The sequence below is a fragment of the Erythrolamprus reginae genome, chromosome 1 (assembly GCF_031021105.1).
Source record: "Erythrolamprus reginae isolate rEryReg1 chromosome 1, rEryReg1.hap1, whole genome shotgun sequence".
Lineage (NCBI taxonomy): Eukaryota > Metazoa > Chordata > Lepidosauria > Squamata > Dipsadidae > Erythrolamprus > Erythrolamprus reginae.
In genome coordinates this window covers 373,491,282-373,506,124 of record NC_091950.1, presented here as the reverse complement: position 1 = coordinate 373,506,124, position 14,843 = coordinate 373,491,282, and the positions used below count along the sequence as shown (strand labels likewise).

Genomic DNA, 14,843 nt, shown 5'->3' with positions numbered 1-14,843 from the left:
ATTCTGGTTGGTATTCCTAGGTTTCCAATGTCTCACCTCTCGATCATTTAGGTGTCTGTTTATGGAAGACAAGCAAGGCTCAATGCATTTATGCCAGGATATTACATTCTTCCATGAACTATCCAAACAATTGTTCAAAAGCCTGTATCAAAAAAATGAAAAGTAGCTTCTTTCAGAAAAAGCACTTTGAAAATACATTTATACCAAAAACAAAAGTAACTGATGCTTAATCATCTTGTAATCTAACCCCTTGTAATCTAACTGAAAGTTCAAGTAGTCTTGTAGCCACCAAAATGCATTTTACTGTCTCCAGGTGTTTTGATGCAGCTGGACATTTTTGTACTACCTTTTAGAACTGCAGAAGATGGGAAAAGTAAAAGTCACCCAACTTTACATTGGTTGGATGGGCTCCTTCCCCTCTTTTATTGGTTCCAGATTGTTCCAAAATATTAATTTCCTTTATTCATGCTCTAAAATGGTTTGCAAAAGTCATTTTCACCATATTTGTATGATGGAAACAGCTTAATCTTTCCTGATAAATATAGAATAACAGAATTGGAAGGGACCTTGGAGGTCTTCTAGTTCAACCCCCTGCTCAGGCAGGAAACCCTATACCAGTGATGGTGAACCTATGGCACGAGTGCCACAGGTGGTATGCATGAGTGCCACAGGTGGAGTGCCACAGGTGGTATATCTGCTGGCATGCGAGCCGTTGCCCTAGCTCAGCTCCAACATGCATGTGTGTGCCAGCCAGCTGATTTTTGGTTCACACAGAGGCTCTGGGAGGGCATTTTGGAGGGATGGGGGAGGATGTTTTTACCTTCCCCCAGCTCCAGGGAAGCCTTTGGAGCCTGGGAAGGGCGAAACACAAACCTACTGGGCCCATCAGAAGTTGGGAAACAGGCCATTTCTGGCCTCCAGAGGGCCTCCGGGGGGCAGGGGAAGCTGTTTTCGCCCTCCCCAGGCATGGCACTCGCACATAATTGATAGCACTCACGCCGCTCTTTCAGTACCCGAAGAAAAAAAGGTTTGCCATCACTGTCCTATACTATTTCTACATGGCATTGGACCAGAATACCTCCAGAACCGCCTTCTACCGCATGAATCCCAGCGGCCAATAAGGTCCCACAGAGTTGGCGGGCCCCAGGGGAAGAGCCTTCTCTGTGGCGGCCCGAGCCCTCTGGAATCAACTCCCCCCAGAGATTAGAACAGCCCCCACCCTCGTCTTTTGCAAATTACTCAAGACCCACCTTTATCACCAGGCATGGGGGGACTGAGACATCCTCCCCCAGGCTTTTATATTTTATGTTTGGTATGTATGTGTTGTATGGTTTTAATTGCTGCGGTTTTATATATGTTTTATTTTTAATATTAGATTTGTTTCACTGTTAAATTGTTTCTATTATTGTTGTGAGCCGCCCTGAGTCTTCAGAGAGGGGCAGCATACAAATCTAATTAATAATAATAATAATAATAATAATAATAATAATAATAATAATAATAATTTCAGACAAATGGTTGTCCAATCTTTTCTTTAAAACTTCCAGTGTTGGAGCACCCACAATTTCTGGAGGCAAGTCCATAGGAAAGAGCTTAATTACAGCCTTGGTGCCACCATTTATTTATTTATTACTTAGATTTGTATGCCGCCCCTCTCCGAAGACTCAGGGCGGCTCACAACAATAATAGAAACAATTTAACAGTGAAACAAATCTAATATTAAAAATAAAACATTAGAATACATTAGAATGCAATACTGCAAGCTAATTCTGCTGACTGCCAACAGTTTGATTCTCACCAGCTCAAGAGTGACTCAACGTTCTATCCTTTCCAAGATGACTAAAATGAGAACCCAGATTATTGGAGGCAATATGCTGACTCTATAAAGCTCTATGAAGCAGTATATACTGTAAGTCTAAGTACTATTGCTTTTATTTCTTCTGTAGCTGTAAATTGTAGCCTAAACCAGAGAACTGCCAGTTTACCGTATTTGGGAAATCCTCCTGTTACATTAATTTACCAAGTAACATAAATCTAAATATGTGCTCACCAGCAAATGAACAAACTTTATCTCTTAACAATCCTAATAGTCCAGTCTTCAATTTCAATTAGGATAGCTAAAGGTGCGGGACTCATAGTCCAACATCTGCCAGGCAACAAGTCACCTCCCTTTCTGAATAAAACTTTCAGGGTGAAAACATTACACTGGATGGAATCTAAGATATCCTGTTGTAGGTTGCTATCAATATTTGTCAAAGAATGTGGAATGTCTGTCTTTCGCAAATATTGACTCCATCCTGCTTAATGTAAAGATTATTTACTCGGCTTCTGTTTGTCTAAAGCGGAGGTCTTCAAACTTGGCAACTTTCAGACTTGTGGACTTTGACTCCCGGAATTCTCCAGCCAGCATAGCTGGCTGGAGAATTCTGGGAATCAAAGTCCACAAGTCTTAAAGTTGCCAAGTTTGGGGACCCTTGGTCTAAAGTAAAAGATAATTAAACACTCTTTTGTTTGTCTGGGATAAAAAGTTAATTAGACACTCTTCTGTTTAGTTAGAACACACCTCAATATGATTTGTCTGTATATTATGTGTTATATATTAACCATTTATCATTGTAACTAAAATAGTAAAGTTAATCTTTTATACTTGTGTGCACAAAGAAAATTGCTATAAAAATAAATGCAAGTCCCGAGCATAACGGATCTCTGAACATACCCAGAGAGAATAGGTCTCTCAACACTGAGGCTTCATACCCAGAGAGAAGGTCTTCCTAGCTTGGAACTGCTTTACTCAGAAAACTGGGTCTCCATGTCTATGATTCCTACATCCTGTACTGAAAGGAGGAGTACCTTTTGTTGTGGCTTGTCCGTGTCACAAGCCCATCCATGTCACAGCTGGTCATGGATCCCAAGGATCGGGAGACGGTTGTGGCACGGTACAATAGGCCTGTGCACCTGGCACCTGAGTCCGATAGCAAGGAGGTTGGAGAGGATTTGGCAGCAGAGGCTGAAAGCCAACCAGGGCCTTCTGCATCTCCCAAGATGCGCATGAGTGACACAGGAGAAGAGGAGGGGCCTCTTCTTGATGCTAGGGCACACAGAGCTGCCAGAAGGCAGGAGTGGCTAAGCAAGTGGTGGTCTCTGCATGAATAGATCTGTAGAACAATCGGCCACGCCCTTAGACTGTTTAAGGCTTAGTCACGTTATGATTCAGTGTGGAAGTCAACTTTTGTTTTGTTTCCAGTTTGCTCAGACTTCTCTCTTGGGCATTACTGTTTCAATTATGATTTACAAACTGGCAATTTGGACTAATTATAACCAGGCTTCCTGCCAATTCATAGTAAGTCCATGAAGAAGATCTGTGATATCAAAGAAATATCTGTTTGGTTTATGCTTGGATTTTGGCCCATTGTTCAGATGCTAATGAACAGCTGGCACCGAACAGATTTATTTGTCTGATTTCCTGAACTTTAAAAAAATTCAAACCTCACTACTCAGAAAATGTTAGGATTATATGCTTAAATGTTGTAAAATTGAGCCCTTATCACCTCGAGGTTTGACTACTGCAATGCTCTCTACCTGGGGCTACCTTTGAAGAGTGTTTGGAGACTGCAGGTAGTACAGAATGCATCTGCGAGAGCGATCATGGGCTTCCCAAGGTATGCTCGTGTCTCTACAGCACTCTGCGAGCTGCACTGGCTATCAGTTAGTCTCTGAACACAATTCAAACTGTTGGTTATGACCTATAAAGCCCTACATGGCATGGGATCAGATTACCTACGGGCCATCTTTTGCCTCATACATCCCAGCAGCCGGTCAGGTCCCGCAGGGAAGAGCCTTCTCTGTGACGGCCCCGGCCCTCTGGAATAAGTTCCCCTTGGAGATCTGTACTGCCCCTACTCTCCCTGCCTTCCATAAACATTTGTTTGTCTGTCTGTCTGTCTGTCTGTCTGTCTGTCTGTCTGTCTGTCTGTCTGTCTATCTATCTATCTATTTATTTGGATTTATATTTAAAGACCCACCTCTGCCGGCAGGCCTGGGGCCATTGAAATTTTAACACCTTGCCCTACCCAATGAATAAATGTGTGATGGATGATGGATGAATTGTTAACTTTTAATCATGAGGATTTTAATATGTAGTGTTAGATTTCCCAGGAGAAGGGTGGCATAGAAATCAAATAAATAAATAATTAAATAAACTCTCTGTGTGCGTGTGTGTGTGCCTATTTCCTAGGAAGGCTCATCGCAGGGACAGAATACCTTTGTTGCTGTAATTGTACTATAGTACAATTGTGGTTAAGATTACAACTTCCATAATCTTTTATCATTGACTATACCGATGAGATTCAATACCTGGAGATCCATTTATTGTTCATTTCATCTCTAGGAATTCCAAATAGGAACATATACACTTAAAATATATATACTATTATTGAAATATAGTAGACTTACTTTAACATTCCCAGTTGTATCTCTTTTTCAGAATCCTGCTTTGTCAAGTCTTCCTCAATCGGCACATTTACCAGAAACTCATGGCTAGTTTCCTCCAAAAAGGCACCTTTGTCAGAGAGGCAACACTGCAGCATTACCGCCATCTCCTTCCACACACTACTTGTCTGCAGACTACTCAGTAGCTTTATGATGTTTGTGTCATGAAGATTAAAGAAGGCTGCAGAGTCTGATTGGGGAGGTAAAATATTGGAAGGGCATAATTGAAATGCTTCCTGGTCCAGAAACGTTATTTTAGAAAAAAAACAATTTACACCCATATACACCCATATAACATCTATTCTCTGCAAACTGCACTGGCTTCCTATTAGTCTCCAGGCACAATTCAAGGTGTTGGTTATTACCTATAAAGCCCTATGTGGCTCAGGGCCAGACTATTTACGGGACCGTCTCTTGCCGCATACCTCCCAGAGACCTATTAGAGCACACAGAATTGGCCTCCTCCAGGTCTCGTCAACCAACAATTCAAAGTGTTGGTTATGACCTATAAAGCCCTTCATGGCATCGGACCAGAATACATCCGGGTCCACCTTTTGTCGCACGAATCCCAGTGACCGGTTAGGTCCCACAGAGTTTGTCTTCTTCGGGTCCCGTCAACTAAACAATGTCATCTGGCGGGACCCAGGAGAAAAGCCTTCGCTGTGGTGGCCCCGACCCTCTGGAACCAGCTCCCCCCAGAGATCAGAATTGCCCCCACCCTCCTTGCCTTTGGTAAGCTCCTCAAAACCCACCTCTGTCGTCAGGCTTGGGGGAACTGAACTACCCTTTTCCCCCAGGCCTATACAATTTATGCATGGTATGTTTGTGTGTATGTTTGGTTTTAATAAGGGTTTCTAAATTATTTTAAACATTAGATTTGTTACATGCTGTTTATTTATTTTTATTTATTTATTTATTATTTAGATTTGTATGCTGCCCCTCTCCGCAGACTCGGGGCGGCTCACAGCAGGATACAACAATTCATGACAAATCTAAATATAATTTAAAATATTTTAAAAAACCCATTTACTAAACAAACATACACACAAACATACCATGCATAAATTGTACATGCCCGGGGGAGGTGATTCAGTTCCCCCATGCCTGACGACAAAGGTGGGTTTTAAGGAGTTTACGAAAGGCAGGGAGAGTAGGGGCAGTTCTAATCTCTGGGGGGAGTTGGTTCCAGAGAGTCGGGGCCGCCACAGAGAAGGCTCTTCCCCTGGGGCCCGCCAACCGACATTGTTTAGTTGACAGAACCCGGAGAAGGCCCACTCTGTGGGACCTAATCGGTCGCTGGGATTCGTGCAGCAGAAGGCGGTCTCTTACTGTTGTTAGCCGCCCTGAGTCTACGGAGAGGGGCGGCATACAAATCTAATAAATAAATAAAATAAATAAACAAATAAGCAATGCAGGTTGGTGGGACCGCAGTGGAGAGCCTTCTCTGTTGCCGCCCCGGCTCTATGGAATCAATTCCCCCCCCCCCCGATGTCCGTACTGCTCCCACCCTATTGGCCACAAAGACCTGGCTTTGTCGGCAGGCCTGGGGGCCATGAACCAACAACACTCATGGCCAAATTGTATAAATGTCAAGTAATGCATGTTGGGTTAGTTTATTATGGCTTTTAATTAAAGTTTTATAGCTCAGATTATATATTTGACTTCTTTTTACTCTTTTTGTATTTTATACTGTTTTAAGCCACCCTGAATCCTTCAGGATTGGGCGGCATAGAAGCCGAATTAATTAATTAATTTAATTATTGGGAAGGGGGGAATCTCACTCATTTCTCCAACCAAAATCCCCAGAAGTACCCCCAAAGTAATAGTGATATTTGTTAGCCGCCCTAAATAATTTGTACTACATTTGTGAAAAGTGAAAAGACAACCTGCCAATCATAATGGTCTTTAGAATGCAAAAGAGTATTCAGATGTCACAATATTCATATTTACTGAGATGGATTTACACTAAAGACCGGGATGTTTCATACCTGCATCCTGTTTGTTCAGTGGTGACTTATGTTCAGGCAGATGGCTGAGCATCTTGTCAGCCGTGGTTGTGTCTGAGCTTTGGCCCAAGTGACAGAAGTTCCAAAGGGCCCCACGAAGACCAGACTTTTCTAGTTGTTGGGCCAGGCTCTTATCATAATCAATCAACTTTCTGAGCACCAGAAGCCCATCCTGAACTGCTGCTGAGGCTCTGGGAAAGAAGGGTAAGGATTAACATTTGATCTTAAATCAGCCTATGCTGAGAGGATCAGAAAATAGAAGGGAGTATAGTAACATTCATTTTCCAGGCAATGGCTAATTATTTAGATATCAGTCAATGAAGAATTTGCTAGAGTTTTGTTTTTTAACAAAAGCGAAATTGAAATCCTTGTCTCCAAAGCTTAAAAACATTTTCTCCATAGTGATAGAAACATAGAAGAGTGACGGCAGTAAAAGACCTCATTGTCCATCTAGTCTGCCCTTATACTATTTCCTGTATTTTATCTTACAATGGATACATGTTTATCCCAGGCATGTTTAAATTCAGTTACTGTGGATTTACTAACCACGTCTGCTGTAAGTTTGTTCCAAGGATCTACTACTCTTTCAGTAAAATAATATTTTCTCATGTTGCTTTTGATCTTTCCCCCAACTAACTTCAGATTGTGTCCCCTTGTTCTTGTGTTCACTTTCCTATTAAAAACACTTCCCTCCTGAACCTTATTTAACCCTTTAACATATTTAAATGTTTCGATCATGTCCCCCCTTTTCCTTCTGTCCTCCAGACTATACAGATTGAGTTCATTAAGTCTTTCCTGATACGTTTTATGCTTAAGACCTTCCACCATTCTTGTAGCCCGTCTTTGGACCCGTTCAATTTTGTCAATATCTTTTTGTAGGTGAGGTCTCCAGAACTGAACACAGTATTCCAAATGTGGTCTCACCAGCACTCTATATAAGGGGATCACTATCTCCCTCTTCCTGCTTGTTATACATGAGTGGCCTTTAGCTGCCATACAGTTATAACTCTTTGTTTCACCAAGATTCTCAACTGCGCTTACCCAGATGTGCCCAACATCTTCTCCACTGCAGCAGGGACGACACATAGTAAGTTGCCAGTGTCCTTGCTGGAAGCAAAATCAGTGCTGCCCAAGACTTGTTGCATTGTCTGGAATCCTGGGTTGTCCACAGGCTGCAGTTTCCCACAGGCCCTTGGTAACTTATAGTTCTCCACATCCAACAGCATCTTCAGTACCTGGGAGTCAAATACAGGAGCTCAAAAGCAAGAAAGAGAACAAGAGATGTAGATTGGGATCAAAATCTCCAACAGTTCTCTTCATTCACAAAATCAAAGTAGACGCAGTTAATATTTCACCCTTTACACTCATAAGCTTACTAAAGCATGTGAGTATAAAGAAGTTACAGTGGTACCTTTACTTAAGAATGCCTCTACTTACAAACTTTTCTAGATAAGAACCAGGTGTTCAAGATTTTCTTGCCTCTTCTCAAGAACCATTTTCCACTTACAAACCCGAGCCTCTGAAACAGTAACGGGAAAAGGCAGGGAGAAGCCTCCATGGGGCCTCTCTAGGAATCTCCTGGGAGGAAACAGGGCCAGAAAAGGCAGGGAGAAGCCTCCATGGGGCCTCTCTAGGAATCTCCTGGGAGGAAACAGGGCCAGAAAAGTTGGGGAGAAGCCTCCATGGGGCCTCTTTAGGAATCTCCTGGGAGGAAACAGGGCCAGAAAAGGTGGGGAGAAGCCTCCATGGGGCCTCTCTAGGAATCTCCTGGGAGGAAACAGGGCCAGAAAAGGTGGGGAGAAGCCTCCATGGGGCCTCTCTAGGAATCTCCTGAGAGGAAACAGGGCCAGAAAAGGTGGGGAGGAGCTTCCATGGGGCCTCTCTAGGAATCTCCTGGGAGGAAACAGGGCTTTCACCCTCCCTGTGGTTTCTCCAATGGCACGCATTATTTGCTTTTACATTGATTCCTTCTTACAAACTTTTCTACTTAAGAACCTGTTCACGGAACAAATTAAGTCCGTATGTAGAGGTACCACAGTATTAGCTTCTGATAATGGCACTATCAAATTTGAAAGATGGAAGGAAAGATGCTATTTCGGGTTTCTTCAAGGCAAGAAAAGACATTGAAGCCATGACTGCTGATCACCCACTGCAGTTAGATATCTTTACAACATGGATCTGGACTGCGAACCAGACCTTGCAACTCTACAAGGGATAGTGGTTTTTTCAGAAAATGGCCCATATCTGAAAATCCCTCTTTGGAGATTTGGTTCACATATCTCAAGTGTGGGTTTTCAATAAAACAAAACAATAAGTTTTGTTTATCCTTTTAGTATTTTATGCTTCTTGTTTTGATTGCTGCTCAGTTTTAAATCACTTCTTTAATTGCATTGTTTTAAACTTCTTATTGTAAATTGCCTTGCGACTATGTTAGTCTGAAAAAAGTAGAAATGTTTTTTTTTAAAGAAATAAACGACCATTCCCCAGCAATGTGATTCCAAGGAATCTTTATATCCAACTTACTGCTAGACCGGCCTGCTGAACCAGCACAGATGTGGAGTTCTCCTTCATGCAGCGCAGCACACAATGCAGCCCCCCTTTGGTTGCAATGAGCATCTGCCAATCATAGACTGCCATGAGCAGATACAACACCTGGAACCCCAATACTGTAAGTAGGTTTTCCTTTACATGGTGGCTCAGCAAGTCCATCAGTGTCTGCACAATTCTCTCCCTGCAGGTAGAAAGGAGGCAAGACCACAACCTGAGACCCTTTGAAGATGATTAGCTGACAAATCACTTAAGACCCTGGAAATGAGAAGGCCCAGGAAATAAACTGGAAATATTTAGGGGGGAGATAATGTATTTATCCATCGCCACTCTAATACTTTTCCAAGTCCAAGAGAAAAATACTAAACTACTGGATTGTAAAACATTTTCTTTTTGAAATATCATTTTAAAAGAATGATCTAGGACAATGATGGTGGACCTTTTTTTCCTTGGGTGCCAAAAGCGTGTGTGTGTGCACACTATCGCACGTGCCCACACCCATAATTCAATGCCCCCCATATGTCACGTCACCTGTGCATGATTGTGTCCCCTGCACTGTACTGCCCCCTATGCATGATTCCCCCTTCGTTTCCCGACATTCAGTGGGTCTGGTAAGTCCGTTTTTCGCCAGGGTCCAGGAAAGAGACTTTCCTGGACCCTGGGGAGGGTGAAAATGCTCAGCTAGGACAACAGCTCACGTGCCAGCAGATATGACTCCACGTGCCACTTGTGGCGTGTGTGCCATAAGTTCACCATCACTAGGACTTGCTGATGTAGAACTTGCTGATGTTCAGTTCATAATGGTGCAGGACAATTGTGCTACAATGATCAGATTACGAAACAATCTATATGCCCATTTGAATTCAGTGGACTTCCACGGTTTAGACAGTTTTTATCATCAGTGAAAGACTTAAACACCAAGTGCCCTACCAAAATTTTTAAAACAATTTTGAATGTTTTAGAAATGTTATTTATTAAGTTATGTGTTGTAAGTGCAAAGATTTTACAAAATAAAAAAATTATATAGGGATTTCTTTTGCCGGGGGGGGGGGGAGGGGGGGATATATATTGGATACAAAATTCTGAATTACAATGTTTAATCTATGTAAGCTAATTATCTTATTTCCATTAAAATATGAATTATGACCTCATTCTTGCTTGTTGAATTTTTGGTGCACAACCATCCTAAAAGCTAAATTTGAAATTTAGGATTCAAACATATTTTAAATGTAATATTTCAAGCATGATCACCTATCAACTATAAAATATTTCAATTATGAACAAACCAAATGATACATAATACAAAAGTTGTTTCAAAAATTATTTCAACAATTCCAAACATTCCGGTGTTATTTAAAAAGAAAAAAAAGTTTCAAAGATTCTACAATAGAAATCTCTGTCTGTAGAACATTGTAAGCTTGAACAAAAATGTGCTAAGCTATATCTAAGGATCAGTGGAAGCAAAACACTCTAAGTAAAAATGTGTTGATATTTGTGTTTGCATACAGCATCACCACCAGAGGTTTGACATTTTATTTATTTAGAATTCAAACATTCTGATCTTTCAACAAGAGAATTGGGTGTGTATCTTCTTTTTGATGTGTAACAGAACAACAGAGTTGGTGTTCTAGTCCAACCCCACATATGTATTTTGGGTTTGGGCTTGGTATGCTATTGTAATAAGAATTTACTTAATGCCTGCTTAAAACCATTCTTCAATATTCCTTCTGTAGTTCAAAACATGCTATAATGATAACAGGACCTAATGAAAAAAGCTAACCTAATGGCAAATTCACTCTCTGCTGTGGCAATCTGTCTCCCTTGCCCAGATTCCTCTTCCTCCTCCAAAATCGTGATGATAAATTTAAGACCCGCCAGCTTCAGCTCAATGTCACAGCTGGACTTCTGGATCATCTCCATGGCATTGTCCAGCTGCTCCAGGGTGCTTTTCTTTCTGTCTACCTTCACACTGCAGAAAGCTGAGCAACAGATATATATCAGCACAATTTTGCAATCAGTTTCCCAAAAGTAGCCTCCTCATAGCTACTTGCTATTCACCCAGTCATCCATAATACAAATCCCCCTACAGGTAACTCAGCCTTTTCTTAGCAATATTTTCTGCCTCTATTGTATATCTGGAGAGAATCTTTGGGGATTTCATATTATATGAGGCATACATACTGTAAAAAGAGAAGGTCAAAGAGCACGAGGCAGATCCAGAAGATGATGGAAAGACAACTTCAAAGACATGCTACAGCAGCATCCACCAAACTATGAACAGGACCACTGAGCAGCTACTGGTATAACTCAGTAAATGCAGTAGAATAATCACATTTTTACCCTCTTTCTTGCCATGTATGCACCTGGCGAAGTATGCCCATGTTACTCCAACACTCCGCAGTCTGCATTGGCTGCCGATCAGTTTCCGGCTACAATTCAAAGTGTTGGTTATGACCTATAAAGCCTTTCATGGCATCGGACCAGGATATCTGCGAGACCACCTTCTGCCGCACAAATCCCAGCAACCGCTTAGGTCCCACAGAGTTGGCCTTCTCCGGGTCCCGTCAACTAAACAATGTTGTCTGGCGTGACCCAGGGGAAGAGCCTCCTCTGTGGTGGCTCCGACCCTCTGGAACCAGCTCCCCCCAGAGATCAGGATTGCCCCCACCCTCCTTGCCTTTCGTAAACTTCTTAAAACCCACCTCTGCCGTCAGGCATGGGGCAATTGAAACATCTCCCCCTTGCACATGTAGTTTTTGTGTATGATTCGATTGTGTGTTGTTTTTTATATATTGGTGTTTCTTTTTGGGACATTTTAATCTAAAACTGTAATATAGATTTTTAAATATTAGATTTGTTACTATGTACTGTTCTTCACCATTGTTGTGAGCTGCCCCGAGTCTGCAGAGAGGGGCGGCATATAAATCCAATAAATCTAATCTAATCTAATCTAATGATATAGACCCACTAATGGGTTTTCACTCATGTTTGGTTAGATTCACTCTTTGTCTTTCTTCAAAGTCACACTAGGCATCACTTCTTGCACTTCATCTTCTGGAGCTCCTTGAAGAACCAATGAATCGGCGCACAGAGAGAGGTTGCATAGAAACAATCCAGTCCAAATCCTGTCACCTGTATATTCCAGGCTGCAATTAAAGCTTCAACTGAACTGCCTGACAAACCTTCAGGGAAAACCCAAAGCTTTCTCTGAAACTTAAATAAGCCCATCTGACACCAAGCAATCTTTCCACATAGGTGGTTGGTATCCAGGAAGCCAAAGTGCAAGCAGAATTATATGTCCATGGCAATGAACTGATGCCAATGCCTTTCAACATCACAGCACACTGCAATTGTCCGGAGACAAAAACTAGATTTAACATGCAACCCACAGTATGCATTGGATTCTCTATTATTTAAGGCAATATTATTACTGATCTTCAAACAGATATAAATAGTAGTAGGGTACCTTCTTGAAATGTGTAAACATTACTTACAGCAGGAAAGTTTGTATTTTGCAGTCATAGCATTTCGTACTGCATAATTAACACTTCCTCATTTACTTCACCAACCTACCTTTCCTACAATGTTTTGTTTTCTCTGCCATCTTGAGTTTGTTTATATTGTTCCTTGTTTTTAAATGTTTTTAGTAATTTGTAAAACATCCAAAATTGCTAGGACTTGGGTGGCTATACATTTAATATGTTATACTTGTTATTAATGGAGTCTCTAAAATTGCAATCTGAAACAGCAGTGGGGGAAGGCCAGTATGCCTAAGGCCACTTTCCTTACTTCTACTATATTCTATGCCCCACATCAGTTTCTAATGGCCATAGGATGGAGAGAGGTCTCAAGAAAGTGCAAAGCACCATTATGATAAATTGGAATTCATAACTGGCTAAATCGGATATGTCAGACGTTTTGTGAACTGGGAAACTCAAGCAGAGAATTTGCTTGACTGCACATAATGTTCTCAAAATTTGAAATGTGATTTAAAGTCATTGCTCTAACACTATGCATACACTACAACAATGGACCTCAACCGTTTGGACACCAGTGGTTGGTTCCATGGATAAAGGTCTGTTCATGAACTGGGGGGGGGGGTGATTTTGCATTCTGCCTGCATCCCGCAGATGGGGCTTCACTTATTTGTGCAGCATGGTGTCTGACAATGTCACGGATCGGTCTGGTCCACGGACCTGGGGTTGGGAACCCCTGCCCTACAGGAAACAAACCGAAATTTGTTAAGGATCTCTCTAACTCCATAAATCTAATAATAGTTATTTTGTAGCGGGATAACAATTTTTATTGATTTATTGATTTTATTTATAATTTGGTTTGCTGACTATCTTACCACAAGGGGACTTTGATATCTACCATTGCTACTTTCTGTCGCTTGCAGTCAATAATGTAGAGCAGAAGTCAAAAGCACAGAATATTGTCCAAAACATGTTTCATTGGCTGCTAATAACCGTGAGTCCTAATATATCAAATCAAGTTCTAGCAGCAAACCTAGCTATAAAATGGAAACCTATATGCTTAATCATTTCATTTTCAAGTTCAAAGCATAGATACAATTAGGAATTCTCAATGCAGCTACGATAAATTCTGATGTTTCTCTAATCAATTAATATGTCTGATACGGCCTGGCATTTACCTTTGACTTTCTCATCCAACGTGTCTGGAAAGAAGAGCCCTTCTATTTTGGGAAATGTGTTAATCAGCCGTCTGTCACTTTCCTTTGCTGCAAATGGAGTTGGAGAAGACACTCTATCAGGCAGTGTATCTTCTTTTGTTTTTTGGGACTTCAAGGCTTCAGAAAGGTCACCATAATTTGCAGAGAGCATTTCTGCATTTGGGCAGTTCTGCTCTGCACCTCCCTTGCTAAAGAAATATTTGAAATAGACATGGGAGTTCTGCAGATCAATTTGAGTGGTGCCCTGACAATGCTTGTTCAGGAGCTGCAGTATTTTCTGAGCCAACTCTACTGAAACACACATCTGGATCAGATCCTCTTCATTTAGTCTTGATAGCTTGAAATGCAGAGAGAATAAAAGCACAGTGTTCCTATTGCAGTTTATTATGAGAGTTACCTAGAATCACACCAAAAGCCCAGAAAACCAAATTGGGAAAGTTCACTAGCTTGGAAATTTGTCCCTTGAGCCTAGAGCACCAAAGTTATCTATGATTTTCCAATTTGGATGACATTTGGAGGTAGGCAACCTAATATCAGCAGTTATTTTGAACTTCAATTCCTATCATCCTCAAGCACATTATCTGAATGCTAGAACTTTACAAAATTCAAAACTGTATCCAAATAATTTGTAGCTGGTTTCTTTAACTAGCTTCACTTACTCTGGATCTATCCACATAGATCCAGTACTGTTTGGGGGCTTATCTTGAATATTAAATATTTAGGGCCCTTTAATTATCTTTCTGATAACAGAATGTAATCACAGAAATACTTTTCAGATATGATGCATCTGATCTTGTAATACAATTACTTTTTTTTACAAACAATGCAGCCTAGACAGTTTATGAGTTCTCCCATCAAATTAAGCAACTGGGAATTAGTTTGAAATCCCTTTCTGGTTGGATTGATTCTTCTCAGTGCTTTACCTTCTGATTCTGCTTAATGAAATGAACAACTTCTTGATGCTTATGGAGTTCTAGCTTGTTAATGAAGAAAAGCAGCTCCCACCATTCAGCCTGACTTAGAGTCCCATTCTTGTTCAAACGATCCGTAAGGCATGGTAAAGTGTATAATTCTTTGAGCGGTTGGCAATACCTTGGCTGGTTAACTGG

General features: G+C 41.3%; 1 protein-coding gene across 1 annotated transcript in view; it reads right to left on the bottom strand.

The window, feature by feature from the left end:
• The window catches only part of LOC139157629 (cullin-9-like), a 58,665-nt gene that overhangs the window by 31,363 nt on the left and 12,459 nt on the right, over nt 1-14,843 (bottom strand). Inside the window, exons 6-13 of the mRNA XM_070734607.1 lie at nt 14,658-14,839; nt 13,696-14,071; nt 10,822-11,020; nt 9,018-9,225; nt 7,536-7,729; nt 6,477-6,685; nt 4,453-4,678; nt 37-142 (exon numbers count right to left, since the gene is read on the bottom strand). Coding sequence (XP_070590708.1) covers nt 37-142; nt 4,453-4,678; nt 6,477-6,685; nt 7,536-7,729; nt 9,018-9,225; nt 10,822-11,020; nt 13,696-14,071; nt 14,658-14,839 — 1,700 coding nt within the window. The remainder of the gene's footprint in view (nt 1-36; nt 143-4,452; nt 4,679-6,476; nt 6,686-7,535; nt 7,730-9,017; nt 9,226-10,821; nt 11,021-13,695; nt 14,072-14,657; nt 14,840-14,843) is intronic.